At 45.2% G+C, this 23,515-nt stretch overlaps 1 protein-coding gene across 7 annotated transcripts in view; it reads right to left on the bottom strand.

The window, feature by feature from the left end:
• Positions 1-23,515, bottom strand: part of UBLCP1 (ubiquitin like domain containing CTD phosphatase 1) — a 165,739-nt gene that overhangs the window by 123,833 nt on the left and 18,391 nt on the right. For all 7 annotated transcript variants that reach the window (XM_078653735.1, XM_078653733.1, XM_078653729.1 and 4 more), the window contains 5 exons: positions 18,157-18,343; positions 14,458-14,549; positions 13,840-13,925; positions 12,567-12,682; positions 12,120-12,218 (listed from right to left, as the gene is read on the bottom strand). In XM_078653735.1, coding sequence (XP_078509861.1) covers positions 12,120-12,218; positions 12,567-12,682; positions 13,840-13,925; positions 14,458-14,549; positions 18,157-18,310 — 547 coding nt within the window. In that variant the 5' untranslated portion in view covers positions 18,311-18,343. The remainder of the gene's footprint in view (positions 1-12,119; positions 12,219-12,566; positions 12,683-13,839; positions 13,926-14,457; positions 14,550-18,156; positions 18,344-23,515) is intronic.

Here is a 23,515-nt window from a genome sequence, read left to right as displayed (position 1 = left end):
ATGACTTTAATGAGTATACCCCTGGAAGAGAACTAGGATTACAGGTAAGTAACTAATCCTTCTCTTCCAGGGGATACTCATTAATAGTCATAAGCACTGAATAGAGTAGCAAGCTCATACCCACTAGAAGCGGGCGAACAGATAAATGCATAGCTGCACTTTTAAAAATACAGTGTTTAACTAGAAACAGCAAACAAATTTCTGAGTGATGCTTGTCCCACTTGTGCATCAGTCTGCGCATCAGAATCCAAGCAGTAATGGCGTGTAAACGTATGCACTGAACGCCAAGTAGCTGCTTTACATATCTCTGACATAGCCACATTCCTAAGGAGAGCTGTGGTAGCAGCTTTCCCTCTCGTAGAATGAGCCCTAGGTCTACCTGATAAAGACTTGTGGGCTAGCTGATAAGCCTGTAAGATACATGACACTATCCATCTAGAAATGGATCTCTTGGATGCTGCCAAACCAGTATTCGTAGGACCATAGTTCACAAACAAACGGTCCGTGTGTCTCAAAGACTTCGTTTTATCTAAGTAAAATTTCAAAACCCTCTTTAGATCCAATAAATGCAAAGTCCGCTCAGCCGGACTCGAAGGGTTTGGAAAGAAAGTAGGCAATGTTATGGATTGGTTAACATGAAAATCCGACACCACCTTTGGTAAAAAAGCAGGATGAGTCCTAAGCACCACTCTGTTTCCATGAAAAACGGTGTACGGTTCCTTGCAACACAGAGCCTGAATTTCGCTCACTCTACGAGCAGAAGTGATGGCTACCAGGAATGCTACTTTCCAAGATAAGTGTTGCAAAGAAGCTTTATGTATGGGCTCAAATGGTGGACCCATCAACTTAGTCAATACCACATTAAGCTCCCAAGGTGGAGAAGGAGACCTGACTGGAGGAAACACCTTCCTTAACCCCTCTAGAAAATCCTTCACCACAGGCATCCGAAAAAACGATATCTGTGTTGGCGATTTTCTATAAGCAGTTATTGCAGCACGATGGACCTTGATAGAACTAAACTGCAAACCAGACTCAGCAAGATAAAGAAGATAAGGCAAGATCACCTGTTCTTGACCATGAATAGGGTCAAGACCTTTACTATGACACCAGAGGTAAAAGCGTTTCCACTTAAATCCGTAGGATTGTCTTGTAGAAGGCCGCTTTGCCTTCTTAAGAATGTTCATACACTCCTGATTAAGCTGTAAATGTCCGTAGTGGATGACTTCAGGAGCCATGCTGCCAAGCGCAGGGAGGGCAGATTGGGATGAAACACTCGCCCCTTCTGCTTGGACAGAAGATCCGGGCGACAAGGCAATCTCCTGTGTGGCCTGATTGACAACTAGAGGAGATCTGGGAACCACCACTGGCGTGGCCACTCCGGGCAAATCAATATCATTCTGGAGTTGGTCTTGTACATCCGGTTGATCACTGCTGGTATCAACGGTGTCGGTGGAAAGGCGTACAGCAAACTTTGACACCAGTCTATCAAAAGGGCATTCCCTTGACACCCTTTCTGGGAAAACCTGGACGCGAAGACGGGGCATTTTGTGTTTGCCGCGTCTGCGAACAGATCGATGTCTGGTGTTCCCCAAGCATGGAAAATGCTGAGCGCGACATCTTCGTTGAGAACCCAGTCGTGCGCTTCGACAAAGTCTCTGCTGAGGCCGTCCGCCTCTGAGTTGAGACTCCCTGGTAGGTGAACTGCTGTTATGGACAGGTCCCGTGCAAGTAACCAATGCCAGATGGTCTGGGCTTCTATGGACAGAGTCCTGGATCTGGTACCCCCCTGCTTGTTTAGATAATACATTGTTATTGTATTGTCTGTTTGCACCAGAAGGGACCGAGTCTGTAGAGATGGAGCCAGAGACTTGAGAGCAAGATGGACCGCTCTGAGTTAGAGTAGATTGATGTGATATCCTTTCTCGAAGTCTGACCATAGCCCTTGTACCTGAAGAGGGCCCATATGTGCCCCCCAACCAAGGAGAGAGAGAGGCATCTGTGATTAGAGTCTGCGTTGGTGGGTCCTGATGAAAAGGAACTCCCTTCATCAAGTGTGCCTTCTTCATCCACCACCGAATGGAATCTCTTGCCGACTGTTGAAGATGAATTCGATCCTCCCAGCGTCCCGTCCTCTGTTTCCACTGATCTTCCAGACACTGCTGCAGAGGACGCATCTGCAAACGTGCGTTTGGCACGATGAATATGCATGATGCCATGGACCCCAGGAGAGAGGATACTTGACGAACTGTCGGACGTGCATACTGGAGGAGAAGCACGCACTTCGCCTTGATAGATGACCATCTCTCCTCCGAAGGACACACGTTTTCTTTTTCTGTGTCCAGCTGTGCACCCAGGTAGTGGATCTTCTGGGTGGGATTCATTATGGACTTCTTGTAGTTGACTTGCAGACCCAACTTGCACATGAGTTGGAGGCATATCGATAGATGTTCTTCTAGTAGCGATGGGGATGAACTCTTCAGAAGCCAGTCGTCTAAGTACGGATATATGAAAATACGTCTCTTTCGAAGACAAGCTGCCACTACCGCCATACATTTTGAAAATGTTCTGGGAGCTGATCTCAGGCCAAAAGGGAGTACAGAGTACTGGTAATGATGAGCCTCTACTTGGAACCTGAGGAACTTGTGATGCTTTCTGGATACCGGAATATGAAAGTACGCATCTTTCAGATCGATGGAGCACATCCAATCCCCTTGGTGTAATTGAGGAAAAATCTGATGAAGAGCCAGCATTCGAAATTTCTCCTTCCGAATGAATTTGTTCAATCTTCTCAGATCCAGAATGGGTCTGAACTCCGTAGCTGGACCTTTTTTCTTTACGAGAAAAAAAATCGAGAGTACAGTCCTTGACCCCTCTGTTGAGATGGTACTGGTTCTATGGCGTTCTTCTTCAGAAGAACATTCGCTTCCTGTTGCAAGCGCCTTATATTCCACTGACCCATCTTTAGGGGGCGAATGACAGGAGGAGCCTTCTTGAATCTCAAAAGGTACCCGCTCTGAATGATACTCAGCACCCATCTGTCCTTTGTGATTTGCTTCCACTCGTCCAGATACCACACAATACTTCCTCCAACCGGAGTGGCACACGGTTGTGGAGGAAGCATCTGTTTATTGTTTTTGAGGCTGCTTGGTAGCAGAGGATTGCTGCCTGTTTCAATTGCCTCTGCCTCGTCCAGGTCGTCGCTGTTGAAATTGCGACCTCTGCTGATTCTGGCCTTGATTTTGCGAGGACTAATTCGACTGTTGGCCCCACTGCTGAAAAGATCTTTTGTCAAAGGGACGAAAATTACCCCGACGTCTAAATTCTTTTTTCTTTTCAAGACCGACGGCCTTCAGAGTGTCCAACTCCACCTTCATTTTAGACATTTCGTCGTCAGCGTGGGAGCCAAACAGAGTCGAACCATTAAAAGGTAAATTTACCATTTTTCTCTCCGCCTCTGGCTTTAGTCCCGTAAGGCGAAGCAAAGCCAAGCCGTACGTCTAGCACAAACACCATGTGCATAGCCATGAGCTGACAGATCCGCCGCATCAGCAGCCGCACTTATACTCTGGTTAGCCACCAATCCTCCTTCTTCCACTATTTCCAGGAAGTCTTTCTGATCCTCCTTAGGGAGTTTATCTGCAAAACGAGCCACTGAGTCCCAGAGCAGACGATCATAGCGGCCCAATAAGGCTGACGCACTGGCCACTCTCATGACCGAACCTGAGGTGTTGCACATTCTTCTCCCCAAGGAATCCATACTCTTACTATCCTTTTCAGGTGGAGCAGAAGATGTAGATGCCGCATAATGTGCTTTTCTGACTGCCGCCACAATAAGTGAATCTGGAGGAGGGTCAGAACGCAAAAATAAAGGATCCTCTGCTGGAGCCCTGTACTTCTTAGCAATCCTAGAAGGACCAGAACCCACAGTGGCCGGAGTTAAGAATGTTCTCATTGCTGGTTCTATCAACCCGGGCACTAACGGCAGAAGAGGCCTACCAGTCGTCTTGTGATGTAGGGTTTCAAAGATGACTGACGTTGCTATTTGAGGAACTGCCATCTTGATCTTGAACTTATTCGCCCCACGACACAACACATCATTAAATGTGCCCAAATCATCCACTGGAGAAACTCTGGACGGAGGAGTAGATGAGATTGTGGGAGAATAGTCTCTATATGAAGATCTTAAAGAAGACTTAGATGACGTAGAAGATGATGAAGGAGTCCTACTCCGCCTCTGAGGAGTTGCCGATCGCTGCCTCCTTCGTTCCCTTGAACGTGATTTCTCTCTAACTAAGGACCTCGAGCGTGATCTTCTATGCAGCTCCGTCTGAGGGACCGGAGCCCTCATCCCCATCAGTCCTGCATCTGGACGCATCTTCCAATGTCTCAGGCTTTCCAGCCACCTCGGAGACAAGTTAATAGGCCGCCCTACACGCTCAGGTGAAGCCTCACGTGACACCTGCACAATATTCAGTCCAGTTGAAGACTTGGAGGCTCTGGAAACTACACTGTGCTCAGAAACCAAGGAGCCAAATGGAGTCCGTTGTCTGGGCACCAATTGTCTGTCATCCGACACCTGCCCTGAGGTTGAGCCCGAATGAGCCACCACAGACGAGTCCTGGTGCACTACCTCTTGCCCCACCGCAGACCTGTCGTCTTGCTGGTCTCGCGGAGAAGACAAATGTTCTGGACTGATGTCTGACCTCGACAAAGACCTAATTGAGGTCCGAGAGCCCGGTCTGGATAGTCTCGACGCCGACCCGTGTTCAGGTGGGGGAGACCTAGACACTCCATGCTTCGAGCCCGAAGCAAACTTCGACATCGACTTATGTCGCGATGGAGACCTTGATCTTCTCTTTTTAGGTCTCGACGTCTACTCCTTCGACGTCGTCCTTTTTCTCGACGTCGACCTCTTCTTCGAAGACGTCGTAAGTCTCTCTCTCGACCTCGGTCTATCCTTTGACGTCGACACACCATCCTCCGATTTCGACACACCAACCTTCGACGTCGACACAACCTTCGACGCCGACACACCATCCTTTGACGTCGAACGCCTCTCTTCCCTCGACGTCGACTTCTTACCAGTCTTCGACGTCGAACGTGGCACCCCCGACGTCGTCTTTACAGCAATCGACACCAGATGTCTCGACGTCGAGAAAGATTTCGACGGCGACTGTCTAGACGCTGAACCTTGCCTCACCGGCGAAGTCCTCGACGTCGACGGAGCCCTCTTCGACGCCGACAATGCTGACGGCGATCTGGATCTCGACGTCGACCGCACCTTTTTTGACGGCGACGGTCCCTGGAGTCGAGTTTTCTTAGTTCTACCTTCTGGAGACGCGGATCTTCGACGTTTAGGATGAGAAGATGGCTTAGCAGATGATAATAAGCCCTTGGAACTCTTCTCACCACGGTTTTCTCTCTCCAGGAGGCCCAGCAACCTCATTTTCTCCCTTTCTCTTAAAGTTCTACTAGAAAGGTTGAGGCAGTGATAACAATCTTCCACCTTATGAGAAGCTGGAAGACACACAAACAGAGTGTGGATCAGTTTTTGACATCTTCTTCCCACAGGAAGGACATTTGTAAAATAAAGGTGGCATTCTGACTAAAAAATACCAACAGTTAGTCAGAACAAGATAGAAAACACCACCAAAGTAATCTTTTCTCAAAAAAAGGTAAGAAAAAACCAACTTCTGACAGAAAAATACTACAAATGAGCAGAGCTCAAGTTCCAGGTTCCTCACAGAACAAGCCGGAAAAAAGAACTGACCTAACGGTCACCTGTGGTGCATGATGGGAACAGAGTTCTCCTAGAGGCCTTAAAGGCAAAGTGTGCAGATTCTCTGGGGCCTTAAAGGCAGGGTGCCAGTCTGATTTTCTGTACACAGACAATTTTTCATATGCAGCCTTTTAGGCTAATAACTGTTTACAACAGGTTCTTTGATGAAAATAAAAGTTTTTTCATGGTTATGAAATGCATTTTGGGCTCATGCCTGTTTATTGCATTTATGTTTAGCATATTTTCATGCTTCAGAACGTGTGTAAGGTTGGCTTTATTAGCCTATGTATATATGTTAGGCTGCATATTATGGTTATTATACATGTATATGTGTATAATTAGTTTAGTACTATGTACTTTTTGATATATTTACATATATATGTATATTGTTATGTGTTCCGGGTTCCCGCTCATGGGCGGAGATAATTCAGTGCTTATGACTTTAATGAGTATCCCCTGGAAGAGAAAGAGAGCTCAGGTTGGCAGCCGACAACCTTCCTAGACAACCACCAACACAAAACATTGTTACCACGAGAAACGATCATGATAGATTGAAAAACAACGCACAATGGACAACCTTCGAGCTATATGACCAGAATACCATTGACAAAACGCTATTGGATATCAAACCTAATAACCACTACAATGACCCCCTCCCCTCTAAATGCCTGAAAAGAATCTATCATATTGTCGTCCCAGTATGGACAAAAATAATAAATTCCTCCCCATCATCAAAAACCCTACAGCGGACCCAACAGAGCCGAATAACTTTTGCCCAGTAACCAATATTGCAATACTTGCCAAACTAATCGAGAAATGTGTACAAAATCAACTGAGCAAACACATCGCCAATTTCAAGCTGCTAGACGACTGCCAATCCGGATTCAGATCAGGCCACAGTACAGAATCAGCACTCCTACACATAGTGGATGATGCGCTGCAGGCCGTAGATCACAATCAACAATGCCTACTAGTCCTTCTTGACCGGTCGCCTACCTTTGACACGGTAAACCATGAAAAACTGCTAGCCAGACTTCAAGACAGGATGGGACTATCTGGAATTGTTCTGAAATGGTTTGAATCCTTTCTCCAGTACATAACTCAAAGATTCTTAGTCAACCAGTCGCTTTTCCCATCTTGCCCGAATTCGATTGGAGTCCCTCAAGGATCTACACTATCCCCTTCACTATTCAACCTCAATGTTGAACCCCTCACAGAAATTCTCTGAGATGCTTGCATTTCTTATCACATGTACGCAGATGACACTCAGATCTACATCAAGATAACGTCACTGGAAGACAAAGAAAACGAATGAGGCCTTGAGAATGTCACAACACTGGTTAACTAGTAATCATCTGAAACTAAAAGCACAAAAAACGGAATTCCTATTAATTTCACCAGCTAAGAAACCCACAGAAGTTAAGGAATGGACCAAATTGATCACAGCTCTAAATTGCACCCCTTCACTAGTCGAATCTGCAAAATCACTAGGAATCACGCTTGATAAGGACCTTGACATGAAAGCCCACATCAAGTCAATGAGAAAAAGTGCCCGGTTTCACCTGAACTATATTAGAAAAATGAAACCACTCATCTCTACAGCGGACTTCAAACTGGCAGTTCAGTCATTAGTTATTTCAAGGATCGAATATGGATGTAAAACTGTAGCAGGTCAATCGAAAATTTCCACAGCTCCACTAAAAGCATGTCTAAATGCGGCAGCAAGACTCATTACCGGAACCAGAAAATACGACCATATCTCCCCTCACCTGAAAGCATTAAACTGGCTACCATATGAAGCCAGAATTCAAATCAAACTGGCATGTACTACACACAAAGCGCTCCACTAAACCACTCCAAGGTATTTAGCTCAGAAAATAGAGCTCCAAGGGGGAAGCAGAGATCTGCTGTTGAAACCACCCATCTTCCGGAAGAAGAAAACATGACAGAGCTTTCTCCGGAGCAGCCCCCAGAATCTGGAACGCACTCCCTCCAAACATTAGACAAATTCCAAACATAGCAACATTCAAGAAGGACGCAAAGAACTTCCTAATGAGCAAGTTCCTTCCATAGACGAGACTGCACACTTTATCATCTTGTCTATGACCCAAACGCTCGATCATGAACCGGTTCTGCGGGAGAAATAACGGAAAGCACATCGGAACCGTGTGGATAGAAATACTGTTAAACAGTGTAAAATGCATGTTTGCTGAAAATGATAAGAAAGACACGTACAGGAATACTATTTATAATAATGTTGCTTTTCGGTACGTATCTCAATATTTCAAAATTATGTTCAAAATATAAATGCTAAGCGCTCTGATACCCAAAGGTCAAGTCCGCGATATATAAAACTCTATAAATATTTTTTTCTTTTAAACAGAAGTCAGTCCATAAGTCCAGGGTCATGTGATATTTTGGTCATCTTTATTGGGTTTACAGGTTTCCAACCAAGTACACGATCATAAGGCAATACGTGTTTTGTAGAGCCTTTTTCCAAGGCTGTGTATAGTAAACAAATATGAAAACAGCATAATTGAGACCAACCGGACATATCAAATCTGTTCATTTCACACATGGGTTACATGCATTGCATACTGTAGATGGTACAAGCAGAACTTAACAGTGAACCAGAGAGAGACTGCCATAGTAGACATATTGCTCCTTACACATGCCAAGTACTACAGTATTATTAGAACAATGCCCGACAGGACAGTCAATATGTAAAAAGTAAAGGAAAAAATATCAGGCTGTGTGTGTATAGGTGCCCGTGTTCTGGGGCAGAAAGTGCAGAGAGAAAAGGATGCGTGGCCCAAACACAATTAAATATCTTCCAACGCCTGCTAAATAAACCAGTGGAAAGTATTGTTATTGTTATTTTATACTTGTAGAGCGCCAATCACCATAGGTCTCTAGGCGCTAGTAGCATGGACCGAGGTGTAGTCAGTGCACTGTGTGGATTTAGCCGAAAGCCTCAGTAAACGAGATGGTTTTGAGTTTTTTCCTAAATGGCAGTAACATAGTTTCCGTTTGTATATTAACCGGGAGTTTATTCCAGGCCTGGGGGATTACGACAGAAAAGGCCCGTCCTCCCATGGTGGTTCTATTAAAGCGCGGGCAGGCCAGCAAGCTGGCCTCCGACGACTGAAGGTGCCTACTAGGAACATAGGGCTTCAGGCGGTCTTTGATATATTTCGGTGCCATTCCATATTTGGCTTTGTGCGCAATGCACAGACCCTTGAACCTGATCCTCTGCCTAATAGGGAGCCAGTGCAACTGTTTCAGCAGGGGGGGGGGGGCATGTGTTCTTGGAGATTTAAAGATCAGCCTTGCTGTATCATTTAAGACTACCTGAAGTTTCCCCGAAGTTTTTCAGGGAGCCCTGTTTATATTGCACTACCATAGTCCAACCGTGACCGTATTAGGGCTGTCACAACGGTACGCATGGTAGAAAATAACAGCAGGGTACCCAGCTTTCGAAGTTGTCGCTGCAGATTTGTACAGCTCCCCACCACTGCCGACACCGGATTGTTGAGGGCAAGTTTGGCATCTAATTTGATGCCGAGACGCTTTACAATTGGTACTGGTGTAGGGGTGGAACAGAGCTCTAGGGGCCAGAAAGGTTTGACCAGGGTGAGGCCTCTGTAGTTAGGGCCAGCACCTCTGTCTTATCAGGATTCACTTTTAGTGAGTTCAAGGTCATCCAGTTCATGGTGAACCGTACTATATTCTGGACATTGAGCCGAGCTTGGGTCAATTATTGATTCGGAGTATTAGCTGGGTGTAGTCAGCATAGTTGAACACCTGGCAATCTAGTTTTGCCAGTGATTCGACCAGAGGTTGAAAATAGATGTTAAATAGCAGGGGGAATAGGCCTGAGCCTTGTGGGACCCCTCCCGCCCCCCAGGGTAGGACACCCTGCCTGGACCTGCAGTCCCCAGGTTGGGTTCTTTGAGATCGATTTTCCAAAAAGGAAGTAATCCATTAAAGTACCCTCCCACCGACTCCCAGCCGCTCGACACGGGCTAGCAGCTGCGCATGGTCCACCGTGTCAAGTAGGGGGTAAAAAAGTAATTGGGACCTGAGATTTTTATTGTTCGAAATGGCAAGTGGTTCACTAAATTTTAGAACACGGTTCAGTCCAAAATAGTTTAGCTAAATTGCGTGCGGATGATGCTAAAAAGGAAAATAAATAAAAGTTTCTTTAGTTGGCAAACCTCGCTGTTTTTTTGTTGTTGTTTTTTTGTTAGTTATTTCAAATATAATTTTATTTGTAGGGTTGAGACACATGAGCAAGATTTAGAGGACAAGTATACCCTATGCATGTTGTGTTTTAGAAAGGTTATTAATTATAGCCCTCACAATAGCCTAGGACCCCAGGTGGCTGATCTAAAAGACTGAAACAAGTAGGAAATTATCCGAAATGCTCGCTGGAACATGCTTAGACCAGATAATGAACCATGCTACTAGTACTGTGAGAAAGGGGCTAATAAAAAAATAAATTTGGATTCTATCTGGGTTCTCTGTCAAGTGCTTAGCCTCCGTTGAGGTGCTTGAGCCTATTGAAATAGGGTTTTTGGTTTTCATTCATGTCTCAATCTACAGCCGGTGCAATTGTGTCTCCTTAGTTTGCGGTCTTATCCTGTTGCCTAGGCCCATACAACCACTCCTGCGGTCCTCTCCAATAAAGACAATTCATAACCCCTGGTAATGTCCAATTATTCCAGTGCCTGCGGACAATAGGAATACTTCCATCCCATATATGGCAAAGTCTGTCTCCTCTGCTGTTTACATAGAATTACTTTCTACTGATACCATTTGTGGCTTTACCCCACAAAATATTCTTACCATAACTTGGACAGGAAATGTTTGGAGAATTTTTGTGAGACAAGTTTAGACATACTAGCGGCATGAGACAAATGTCTCAAACAACATCTTCAGGTAGGCATATGCAAAAATTTGTCAGAGCATCAAATTAACCTGAAATAACTTGGTCTCTTAGGAATACGGGTCAATGTTTCCTTAGAACAGTGGTTATAAGCATTTTCGACCCACTACTCCCTTGACCCATTGGCCATTGCCCGTGGCTCCCCACTATTAGTTTTTTGGAGGGGGGGGGTGTAAGCGCAGCCTCTGGAGTACTTGCATTTTTCTCCCTGAAAATAACTGGGATGAAGCTGATGAAGGTTTTATAATCATATACTTAGGGTGCTTCGTATTACTAAGGCGGCACCTGTAATAAAATATTCCTAGTTACACTTCTTTGTACATGCCTTTTTTAGAAAACTTTCTCAAACTTTGTTATCCCACTTACAGTGCTAGATAGCACCCCTATGCATGTAGGCCCCATTGCCAAAGTGTTTTTTGCGCTTGAAGAATATTTGGATGCACTTCCTTTTCTACCCATGTCATACATGCCAACACACGTGTCTCAGTAGGGTGACTCACAATTTTTTAAACCACATACAGCTTTATTTGTGCTGTCTCCTCCCTACAATTGCCTCCACATCAATGCAAGTAAAATAAATTCCTCTGATTTTTATTTATTTATTTTTAACGCCCCTCTTTCTTGCTTACAAAGGTTTGCGTTATGCCGTATATGGTGTTTTACTTCCCTGTACTCAAGGAGAGAGCACGCCTGTCTGGAAATGTGTGTGTACTGAAAGAAATGTGTAATGGTAGTACCTATGATTCAAGTATAAATGCCAATACTTAATAATACTTAATGTGTTTAATAGACAGGAACAACTGTACTTTTCTGATAACTTGCATTGGTGTAAAATGCATTTGGAAAAAAAATAAACTATTAACGAGTCTAACAAAAGAAATCAGGATCGTGGGGATCCAGTGAAATATGGCGATCATCTCCCTCGAAATGCCATCAATTAAGCACTACGTTTACAGTTTTAGGCAAGTCACTTACAAATCATCAACATCATTAGTCTAATTAGTTCACGTGAAGCCAACAGACCTTTCAACATGAAATGCTTTAAATTGCTTGGTCCATGGATCCCCTTGCTAGGCATGACGGCTCCCCAGGGAGCCACGGTGCACAGTTTGGGAACCACTGCCTTAGAAGTTCATGCTACCTTACAGTCCTTTCATATTAAAACCTGTGAAAGAACCTGGTTGCACTTAAGAGACCAGCCCATTCAAGAGAAAAAAGCAGCACAATGTCAAATGCCCAAACCTACAAAAGTAAAGGGAGCAGATCAATACTACATCAAGACAAACGCATCTAATACGAACAGACAAGCAAAGGAGACGTTGGAAAGGCACATTATCAAGAGATCCTACTTTACTTCCTGATAACCCCCATTCAGAAGAGCACAGAACTTACACCAGATGACAATGTCAAAGTCTTCATAGGCCGAGGTCAGGAACTCATGCAGATATGGACGCATGAGTTCCACTCCAGTCTCAGCACAGGAACGATGGTCTGAGAACAAACGAGGACATTAAAAGCATTATACAGTGCATTTCTCCTATACAGGATAACAGTTCCAATGTCAAATGGAGTGGTACACGAAAGAAATGGACATAATAGTGAAGGATAAAGTTGTTCAGTGTATAGGTAAGAAAACATTAGACGGCTGTGGATATGGAAATATATTAAAAGAAAGGTTTGGGAGAGAAGGTGTTTGGGAAGAGAAATGGGTAAAGACAGGAAAATTAAAAAAAAACTAGAGCTGCAACAAATATTACAAAAGCAGACCCAAAAATCAGGACAAAGAACAAATGTAGACTTTTTGGGTATGAAAGAGAGAATGTTCCTCACAACTCTCACCAAATAAAGTGTAATCCACATCCAGCACTAGCAACTTCTTGCCCTCTCTTGGAGCGTTCATTACCTCCACCTTGTGGTCTTTCACGCGCCGTGCGATCTTAGCAAGATTCTCTTCCCTGGAACAAGTTAGAGATTCTTAAAATAACTCAGATTTCATCAGACACACACAACTGATGACCACAGGCACTAATGCCACATGGTCAAAGCAGACAAACATAGGCAAAACATACAAAGAGAATGTGCAAGATAAAAATAGTCATTCAAAATCAACAACAGCTAAACACCCATACATAAAACATGCACAGAGAGAAAGGCTACACACATATTGCATGTCTAACATGCCATCAAAGAATGCAGATGCAGAATACAAATACACAGAGGCGGGTAGTGGTACTGCTTACACACAAAGATACATGTAAAGTGCACACATACTTATGCCAAAAAACAATTAAATGAGGCTCTTTGTACACACAACCATGCAGGGTAAGCATGTACAGCAGAATTCACATAGCCACTTGAAAACTCATCATGTACACATAAAAAATGTGCAAAATGTACACGGGTGCAGAGACCTCATCCCTGCCGACACGTACACAGGATTACTACACACAAATGCCTGCAACCTTACACCTACCCAATCAACTAGACACACTAGTATACTCACACAGGCACAAGCAAAGCACATCCCCAAAGTCATGTGTAAAACCTGCAACACAAAAGGAACATTTGAAGCTTACACACACAAGAAAGGTTGACCTGCAAATACACAGCGTGAACTTTACACACACAAGCACAAATTAAGTCTGTAATCAAAGACATTTATGAAGCCTACAAACAGATGCATACTGAAAGCCTCCAATCTTTTAAGCTCCTGTCAAGCTTACACACTCAGGAATCCTGCACAAACTCAAGGGCACTTCTAGCAGCAGTATTCACCAACACAGAATAAGCAACGCTTAAGCACAAAGGCACACTAGAAGTAATCACAGAAATACATCAAGAATAAACACACAAATAAGAGGTTAAACACATTCTGTGAACAAAAGAATCTATATGCGCACTAAGCTATGGGATGTAGTGTGGATACGTGGAGTCAGAAATACCCTGTTTTCAAGCAGAAGCGAGTAAAAAAACAAGAGCATATGTATAATCATTGCAAAAATCAATTAAAAGTGTGCATGTACTGGGATGAACATGCAACCTACATAAAATCGCCTCCCATCGATATTACATAGAATCCTCAGTACAGAACAGCATCCTACTTTTTTTTTACCTGTTTTCTACTTCAACAACTTCCTCTTCAATGTCAAAGTCGTTGACTATGTCATCGTTGTCAGGTGGAGGACCCAGAACATCTTCCTAGAAACAAAGGCATGAAGCTATAAATGGCAGGACCTTGCCTTTCCAGGTTCTAGTCAGTCGACCACAGAGTAGGTGAGAGAGATGGTAAATACAGGGGGCAAGGAGTTACCCGATGTTCATTGGGTGGCATTACCTTAAAACTTCAAATACATCACTTAATTCGAAACTGAGTCTTCAACAAAAAATGTTTCAAACATTCAAAATCTCAACATCGGGAATTTGAAAAACAAGAAAAATAGGGAAGGATCGGGACAATGGAAAAATTTGAAGTAATCAGGTGCATTTGTAAGTGATCAATTAGGGATCGAACTATAATCCTATCTGACATTAGCATCTAATCAGGAATCTGCATCTGTGACCCGTTTCTGGATCATTTCGCAAACAGGGAGTGTCAGCAGAATTTCGAGATATATTGCTGTGGTGCTTTGTAATGGCTCATTTATGAAGTTGCATATATGTATGTAGATCAAAACAATAAACATTAAGCAATCGAATGCAGTCAGATAATGTCTCAAAAAGGAATACTTACCAAACGCTCTTCGCATGTTCCCATCATCATGATCTTTGTATTCGGTTTTAACTTCAAGACACCAAGTTTTACATTGTTATCAGCAGGCTTACCTAAAAATAAAATTAAAGAATTACTAGATACATAAAATGGGTAAATACACTAACTACAATATGTCTAAACAGGACTAGACTATCAAACAAGCATGACCAGATCACCGTAATCAAAAACATGGTCAGTGTTGCATAATGAAATTATCATACTAGAGTGATTATTAATCATAGAAAATTGAAATCGGCAACCAAATATACAATCCATGCCACAATAGCAAGATTAAAATTGACCAAAACACAAGTTCAACTCCGACAACCTCGCACCCACCACCGAGTACACCACCCCTGTGACCACCATCCGCACCAGACGCCTGACCACCTGGTCCAACGTCAGCGACGAAGACACCATCAAAACCATGAACTCCATCCACTCCGGATCCCCATCCGACCCCTGCCCTCACCACGTCTTCAACAAAGCCAACACAACCATCGCGCCCCACCTCCGGAAAACAATCAACAGTTCCTTCGAGACTGCAACCTTCCCGAAAAGCTGGAAGCACGCCGAGATCAACGCCCTACTGAAGAAACCCAAGGCGGACCCAAAGGTCCTCAAGAACTTCCGGCCCATCTCCCTGCTCCCGTTCCCGGCCAAAGTGACAGAGAAGATTGTCAACAAACAGCTAACCCGCTACCTCGAAGATAACATCCTGGACCCCTCCAAATCCGGCTCCCGCAGCAACCACAGCACTGAGACCGCCCTCATCGCCGCCACCGACATTAGGATCCTGATGGACAAAGGAGAAACAGCCGCCCTCATTCTCCTGGACCTATCAGCAGCCTTCGACACAGTCTGCCACCGCACCCTATCAGCACGCCTCCACGACGCCGGAATCCAAGAGAAGCGCCTCGAGACCTGTAGGTGAGTTGGCGCTATATAAACCAAAGTAACATAACATAACAAAGCCCTGGCCTGGACCACATCCTTCCTCTCCGGCAGAACCCAGAGCGTGCGCCTCCCACCGTTCCGCTCGAAGACCACAGAGATCATCTGCGGCGTCCCACAGGGATCCTCTCTCAGCCTGACGCAGTTCAACATCTACATGGCACCGCTCGCCCACGTCGCACGACAACACAACCTCATCTCCTACGCAGACGACACCCAGCTGATCATATCCCTCACCGGAGACCACCACACCGCCAAAACCAACCTACACAGAGGAATGAAGGCCGTAGCCGACTGGATGAAGGACAGCAGACTGAAGCTGAACTCAGACAAGACGGAGGTCCTCATCCTCGGACCCTCCCCATCAGCCTGGGACGACACCTGGTGGCCCACATCGCTAGGCACAGCTCCGGTACCCACAGACCATGCTCGCAACCTGGGGGTCATCCTCGACTCCACCCTCTCCATGACCAGGCAAGTCAACGCCGTCTCCGCATCCTGCTTTAACACCCTCGAATGCTCCGCAGGATCTTCAAATGGATCCCTCCCGACACGAGAAAAACCGTCACCCAGGCCCTCGTCACCAGAAGACTCGACTACGGGAACCCCCCTCTACTCAGGAACAACAACCAAGCTCCTGAGACGACTAAAACGAATCCAGAACGCCTCGGCATGACTAATCCTCGATGTCCCCCGACGCAGCCACATCACACCCCACCTGAGAAGCCTGCACTGGCCAGGGGTATTACAACGGACTACCTTATCCAGCATACCTTGCGCCCACATGGGCGGGACCGGATATTCAAATAAAGTAATTTCCAGCATTCCGCTTCCTGCATCTTTTCTGCCAGTGACCAAGGGCTCATGGGAGCCCGAAACGCGTTTGGCGATTGAAAGGGAGAGGCAGTTCACTCAATCCACGGCTGCCTGCGGCGTCGAGTGCAGCAACCCCGGTGTATGTGGCATCCTCATTTGGGCAACCTTGATGTGACACTATATATATATATATATATATATATATATATATATTCAGGCTCCAAAATCCACAGGATATTAAATCTGTGAGTGTTCCGACATTAAAATCTTGGTTGGAACCACCCCTGCGTGTGCTGCATTTTTTTGGATTTAATATCCTGTGGATTTTGGAGCCTGAATACGTTCGCGGGCACACCCCCGCTTTGTGTGCACCCGCTCGAGAGTGCAGTTGGCTGGTGTTTTGGAGCTGTTATATATATATATATATATATATATATCCAAAGAAAGTTGCCCTGATGCGGAAACGAGACTCAAGGAGGGAGGTTCAACACCAGGATTTTATTTCAATCAGCATGTTAGTCCGTGATTCTTTTCTTTTCCCAACGCGTTTCAAAGCCAGGGCGGCTTCTTCATCAGGGGAGGGTCTCAAAACAAGTATATATATATATATATATATATATATATATATATATATATATATATATATATATATATATATATATAAATAAATGTATATATATTTGTTTTAGTAATTTGCAACATGCAGAGTTTCATCCATCTGATAGAACTTTTTAAGAGGGTGATGAGGAACACTGGCCAGAGTTCACGAGTACAAATTAGTCTATGCTGTTGCAAGTCTCAAAACATAGCACTTTTATGGTCAGGGGCCCAGCGCATTCTGTCAAACGCAGCATGATTGGCAGGTGTTGAAAGCCAGTCTTGGTCGTTTTGTCAACCAAAAACAGAGAAACTACCATCACTGACTAACTATGGCCTGAAACCCACAAACTAAAATAGCCATACCTCCATCATTGACCAAACCTGAACACCGCACCATTCGTCAATCAAGCATGGTCAGACTAAAGTAATCGCTGGTTACCACCATCTAGAGATGGCCACATCATTATTATCAAGAGACTAGGGCATGGCCAACATCATGAATCCAACATTTCCACACTCCTGTAGTCAACATATAATGGTCAGCCTTCAAACACGTCAGATTAAGGTGTTAAAAGAGCACCACCACCAGAGTTAATTATTATAAGACTCACCCTGCCTCAGCCACTTAATGCTGACAAAGCGGATGCCAAGAGAACCAAGTATTGTAATAAAACAAGCTCCAGCCAGACCAACAGAACCACCAACTATGATCAGGTCCACGCCATCTGCAATGCTCAGTGTAAGAAGACTAGCACTGCCAGAGCTGATCGCTGCAGTAAGACAGACACCTCAGTAGCAACTCACTATGACAAGAGCCTACCCCTATTTGGCTGCTGTCACACGATCAATGATCTCAGAATTTAAGGGGAGAAAGCTTTTTTACAGTCCTGATAATTGGAGCAGCATTTCAAATGGCTAAAACTACACTTACAAACATAAGAGCCGCAGGCATATCGCTTTACCATCATCAATCAGCTATTAATTAAAACCCATGCAGAAGGTCCGATCCAGCAACAACAGTAGGTGATACACAACCTACCACTCTCAGCGAAACATTAACATGGTGAGACAACCCACTGGTAGAAAAGCACCGGCACTCACAGCTGAATAAGCCTGAGGGCCAGCACTGAGGAATCAGAGGTAAGCATATGGCAGGGTTATCCCAACATCTTCAGACAACGTGAGGAAATATCAGAACTCTCTCCATCCCCTACTTGCCCAGCCAGGTATTTAGAGCTATGGGGCATTTTACCATGTTGTCTGAACCGGAGAATGTGGCATGAGATTTTCCAAACAGAGCAGCTTTACCTTTATATTTCAGTCCCAGAAGCTTCTGCCGCTCGGGCAAGACCCCAGTGAGGCTCCGCAAGGACTGCTTCAAGTCTAGCACTGTGTCTTCCTCGGAGAGAGCTGTGACTGAAAACTCTTGTCCGCCCCATTTTATAATCAGTGATACAGACATCCTCTGGACTCACCAGCACTTGAAAAGCAGCACCTGGGGGACAATTAAGACGAGTCAGACCTTCAATTCAGCAATTAAGGTTGGGTACATAAAAAGAGGAATTAACTGTTAAGTTAGTAGCATCTGGGGCCTTAACAGGCAAGAAACCAAACACCTAGGAAGGATGAAATGAAATGAAATGAAAAAGAAACTTAATAAAGCGCACTGTGGCCAAGCGGCTTCCTGGTGCTGAGGACTCAACCAAACTCACAGAGGGGACCCAAGGGGACTAACTGGGGAATGCCCGAGAAAACAAAAAAGTTTTGAGGGCCCTACGAAAGTGGGTATAGATAGGGATGGAGCGTAGAGAAAGAGGGAGACTGTTCCAAAACCGGGGGGCTAAGACCGAGAAGCCAGACAAGCAAGCTTAAAGAAGGATCTGAAATGAACAGGGAGCCAATGTAAGGATTTCAGTGCGGGAGTAATGTGAGAGGATTTGGGTAGGCGGAGGATGAGGCGGGCCGCTTGGTTTTGAATGGCCTGGAGGCGGCGAGTTTCATAGGCGGGAATGCCTACATACAGGCCATTCCCGTAATCCAGACGGGAAGTGATGAGAGCCATAATGATGGTCTTGAGGGCATCTACAGAGAAAAACCGGGAAATCTTACGAATTAAACGAAGAGACAAAAAACAAGATGACACAACAGAGCTAATTTGGGCATGCATAGACAGGTCATGGCTGAACTTGATACCCAAAGTACGAACAGAAGAAAGCGGTGAAGGAGGGGAACCAAAGGAAAGGGGCCAGTGTGCCAGGGACCAGGGGTTAGAAGGACCACCAGTGAGGACAAGCTCTGTCTTGTCCGGGTTGAGCTTCAAATGATTGAAGCTCATCCACTGAGAAATAAAGACTAGTGTGGAGCAAAACTTAGGAAGGGAATCAGAAGGGGACGAAAGATCAAAGACGAGCTGGAGGTCATCTGCGTAGTTATACACCGAGACCCGCAGCTCGAGAAGAGAAGAGATAAGAGGACGGATATAAAGATTAAAAAGAAGAGGGGAGAGGGAGGAGCCTTGAGGGACCCCACAGGTGACCGAGCGAGGGGGAGCGGAGAAACCAGATAGGTGAACCGCTTGCGATCTGCCTTGAAGAAAGGACGCGATCCAAGAATAGGAAGCGCCCTGGATGCCCGCTGCGCTGACACGATCGAGAAGGATGGCATGGTCGACCGTGTCAAACACAGCGGACAAGTCGAGGAGGACCAGAGCTTGGGGGAGATTGCTGTCAGCTTTCCCCTGGAGTTCGTCCAGGACCGCAAGAACCACTCCCTCAGTGGAGTGGCCTGGGCGAAAACCCGCCTGATGGGAGGCCAGAAGATGGTTCTCCTCGATATAAGTGGACAGGCAGGATGTGGCATGGCTTTCAAGGATCTTCCCCAGGTAAGGGAGCAAGGAAAAGGGCCTGAAATTAGATAAAAGGGAGGGATCTAAACCAGGTTTTTTGAGAATAGGGAGAACTATAGCGGATTTGAATGAGGAAGGGACAGAACCCAGAGCCAAGGAAGCATTAAGAAAAGTAAGAGGAGGGGCAGGGCAGCAAGTAAAGAGTGTTCTGAGAATCCGTGCAGGGGCACAGTCTGCCGGGGAACCAGACTTAACCTTGGCAAGCAAGTCAAGGAAAAGCTCAGGAGAGATGGGTCGGAAATGGGTCAAAGAAGAAGAGGGCAAAGGAAAGGGAGCAGGGAGTTCAAAAGAAGGTACAGTGGGAATATTGACCTTAATATTGATGATCTTATTGATGAAATAGTCATTCAAAGAAGAGCAGAGGGTTTGGGAAGGAACAGGAGACATGCAGGTGCGATCGGAAGTTGCGAGATTGTGGACTAATGAGAAGATTTCTCGAGATTTGTTGGCCGAGAGGGCCACTCTCTCAGTGCAATATTTTGTTTTGGCCGCTAGGATAGCTCTTTTATAAGCATTGAGAAGAGCTTTATATTTGAGGCGGAGAGTGGGACAATAATTCCGTCTCCAGTGGCGTTCCGAGCGCCTAAGATCAAGTTTAAGAGCTTTAAGCTCTGTGGTAAACCATTTATGCGCATCGTAGGGACGGAGTGATTTGACACTCTTAAGCGGGGCAGCCTGGTCGCATAAGGAGGTGAGCCAGGTGCTGATGGCATCTGCCTGACTCTCCAAAGATAGGTCAGTCAGGTCAGGAGCAGAAGAGGCCAAAGAAGACAAAAGGGGGTTAAGGTCGGTTTGGTTCCAACTACGAGCCAGGATATTTTTAGGTAGGGGGGCTTTCTCGGCTGGACCCAAGTAGATAGAGAATGAAATCATAGAGTGGTCCGACCAAACACAAGGGAGAATGGAGGTAAGTGAAACGTTACAGTGTAAGGTCCAGATTTGGTCCAAGATATGACCCTGGATATGAGTGGGGGCCAAAACGTGCGATGTAAGCTTGAGACACTGAAGTGTGGCAGAGAAATCTTTGGACGATGAGTCCTCCCTGGGGTCACCTGGCCAGAAATTAAAATCACCAAGCAGTAGCAGCGAAGAGTTGTTAACCACCAGTGTGGCCAGGAGATCCAACAGGGTGGACACGAACAGGGGCATAGTTTGAGGGGGGCGGTACATAAGGACAACAGTGAGGGGAGAGGGGAGATTGAGAGAACGGGCTACCAGATAGTCTACATTGGGTATGAGGGGGTGAGCAAGAAGTTGGAATTTCAAGGAGGAGCGGATTATCATAGCCACACCCCCTCCAACCTTGCCATCCGGGCGATCTGCTCGGAGGGCGTAGTAGGAGTCTGGAAGGATGGCCAAAAGATCTGGGAGGGAATCGGAAGAGAACCAGGTTTCTGTGAGGAAAAGAAAATCAGGGATGGAGAAAGTCTGAAGTAGGTCTGATCTCTGGACTAGAGGGCCTAGAAGGAGTATGACCATAAAAAAGGAGTGGGGAGGCACACAGACCCATGGGATTTATTGAACGGTTATTCTGCTAAGGACGAGTCTTAGACAAAGTGTAAAAGAGTCAATGTGGCATGTGGAAATGCTGAACATATTGACCATTGTGCTATCTTGCAGTAGGCAGCATAAGTGCCATCAACCATCTTTTCACAAACATTTGAACTCTCGCTTTGTTCTCTGGATACATTCCAAAATGATGCTCAACCACCAAAAAGACCCGCATCTTACAAGGAATGATGTGCTGCAGAGAACAAAGCCATTGCCTAATAGTAACTTTTCAAAATAATACATTTAAACAAGGGCTGATGTGTGTTCCTTAGTCAAAACATGTTTTCTTGAATTTGCTCCTCGGAGAATTTAGAAGGCTCCTGAAATTGTAACCACATTCACTATGCCAGAACAATCTGCATGTGGATCAACAAATCCAGTGGCTAGAGGAGAGCAATAGAGAACCAACTAGTGGTGTGATTTGGATTCTTTATTTTGAAAATGTGTTGCATATTATATAATTTAGGAATGTTTCAGCTTCGTAATAAAATGTGGGCATCTGCATGGTTACAACTGAGGAATTATATATTTCAAATTTACAGCAAAGAGAAAAACTAGAATTATGCTTTAACTCAAACTACCAATCGCAGCATGCAAAGGAAATAAAATGTACTGTCTCAAATATACATATTCTAAGTATTCGGAAAGAAAATCTGGTCAGACCACAAAGATGTTTCTTTAACACTCAGAATCTCATTTTCTTTTTTTTTTTTTTGAAAACCTTTATTGTACAAAAAGAGCTCACAAATACGGGCCTACAACCCACCGGGCTGGCCACCACAGAGCCGAATGTCAGGAGCAATGCACAGAGTATCACAGTATACAAAGGCAAAGAAACAGGAGAAATAACAAGCATCTTAGAGCGATCACAGGAGATAAGAATTAGAAAGGTAGTTTTCTTATTTTTAAAGGACGGGTAAGGGAGTACAGGAGTGTGGCGGGCCAAGAGACAATCCAAAGGGGCGGGGCCGCGGCGGGCAGCAATACAATGATCGTAAAAACACAGGAGAAACAAACACGAAATAGGCATACCAATAAGCACCGGTCAAAACAACAGACATGAGGAAAGGCCATCGCACACACCGTTCAATGCCAGCCCACCGCAGCTACCACCCGTCCCACCAAACAGCACAGAAAAAGACCCAAATACAAGAACAATACGAAACGGACCCCCAATAAAAGAAAGGAACCCCGCATAAGGGGGGGGGGGGGGGGGAAGGAAGGGGGAAGAAGGAAAGGAAGGGACTCTTATCCAAACACCCGCCCCCGGGCGACGAAACAGGAAAACCATAACCCGGTACAAAATAGACATTGAAAATACAGAAAACACACCCAGCAAATCAGAATCATCGCGATACCGGAAAAATACCCCAGAAAGACACCAGGGGGACAGACGACGAGACAGAGCCCCGAAAGAAGGGATACACAAGGGCCATAGAACCAAAAAGGGAGAAGAAAGGAGGAAAAAGATCCCCCAACAGAATCTCATTTTCAATACTTCCATCTCCAACCATCGCAGCAAGACTTTATTCTATGCTACTCATGGCAGGAAAACATCCCTTCCACATACCTCTATCTTCGCACGGTTAAATGTTTGTAAAGGTTTTGAGATACTTTAGTATCAGTTTAAAGGACTGGCTCTTCGTGGTTGTCAGACTAGTTCTACAAGGCAGGTGTGACCCAAAGAAAAATATGTAATCATGTAAAAAGTATTATCGTCATCCATGGAAACAGAGGAACTAGGCTCTGCTTTAAGCTCACTAGAACTCCCAAAACTATAATCAGCTCCTACCAGAACCAGTGTCATGACGGGCCAAAGTGAAATGTTACTCACGTTGAAAGGAGTACCACTTTGGGTGGACACTAACTTGAGCCGACCAAGCGAGTTTAGCACTCCTTTGGAGAGCAGCATGCTAACATTACATACAGCACGTCAGATTTGTGACACGGCATGGCAGGCCTAAGACACACACACACACACACTCCGATGAAGTTGGGAGACCTTGTATGGTGATAGACCCTGAAATTGGTTGTTGCACAGGCAGGTTGGTTTCTTTTTCTGCGCAGCCCTGCTCCTGAGCAGTAAAGTTCCCTTGTGTTATAAACTCACAGGTTTCAGGACACCAGGATTTCTGTGCAGCCAAGGGCTCACTCCACTGCAATATTCATTAGTGAAGAAACACTGCTTCGGGAGAAACAGCAGAATTTGAT

Source organism: Lissotriton helveticus, chromosome 7 (genome assembly GCF_964261635.1).
Source record: "Lissotriton helveticus chromosome 7, aLisHel1.1, whole genome shotgun sequence".
Classification (NCBI taxonomy): domain Eukaryota; kingdom Metazoa; phylum Chordata; class Amphibia; order Caudata; family Salamandridae; genus Lissotriton; species Lissotriton helveticus.
Note: the sequence above shows the minus strand (reverse complement) of the source record. Positions and strands in the feature narration are given on the sequence as shown.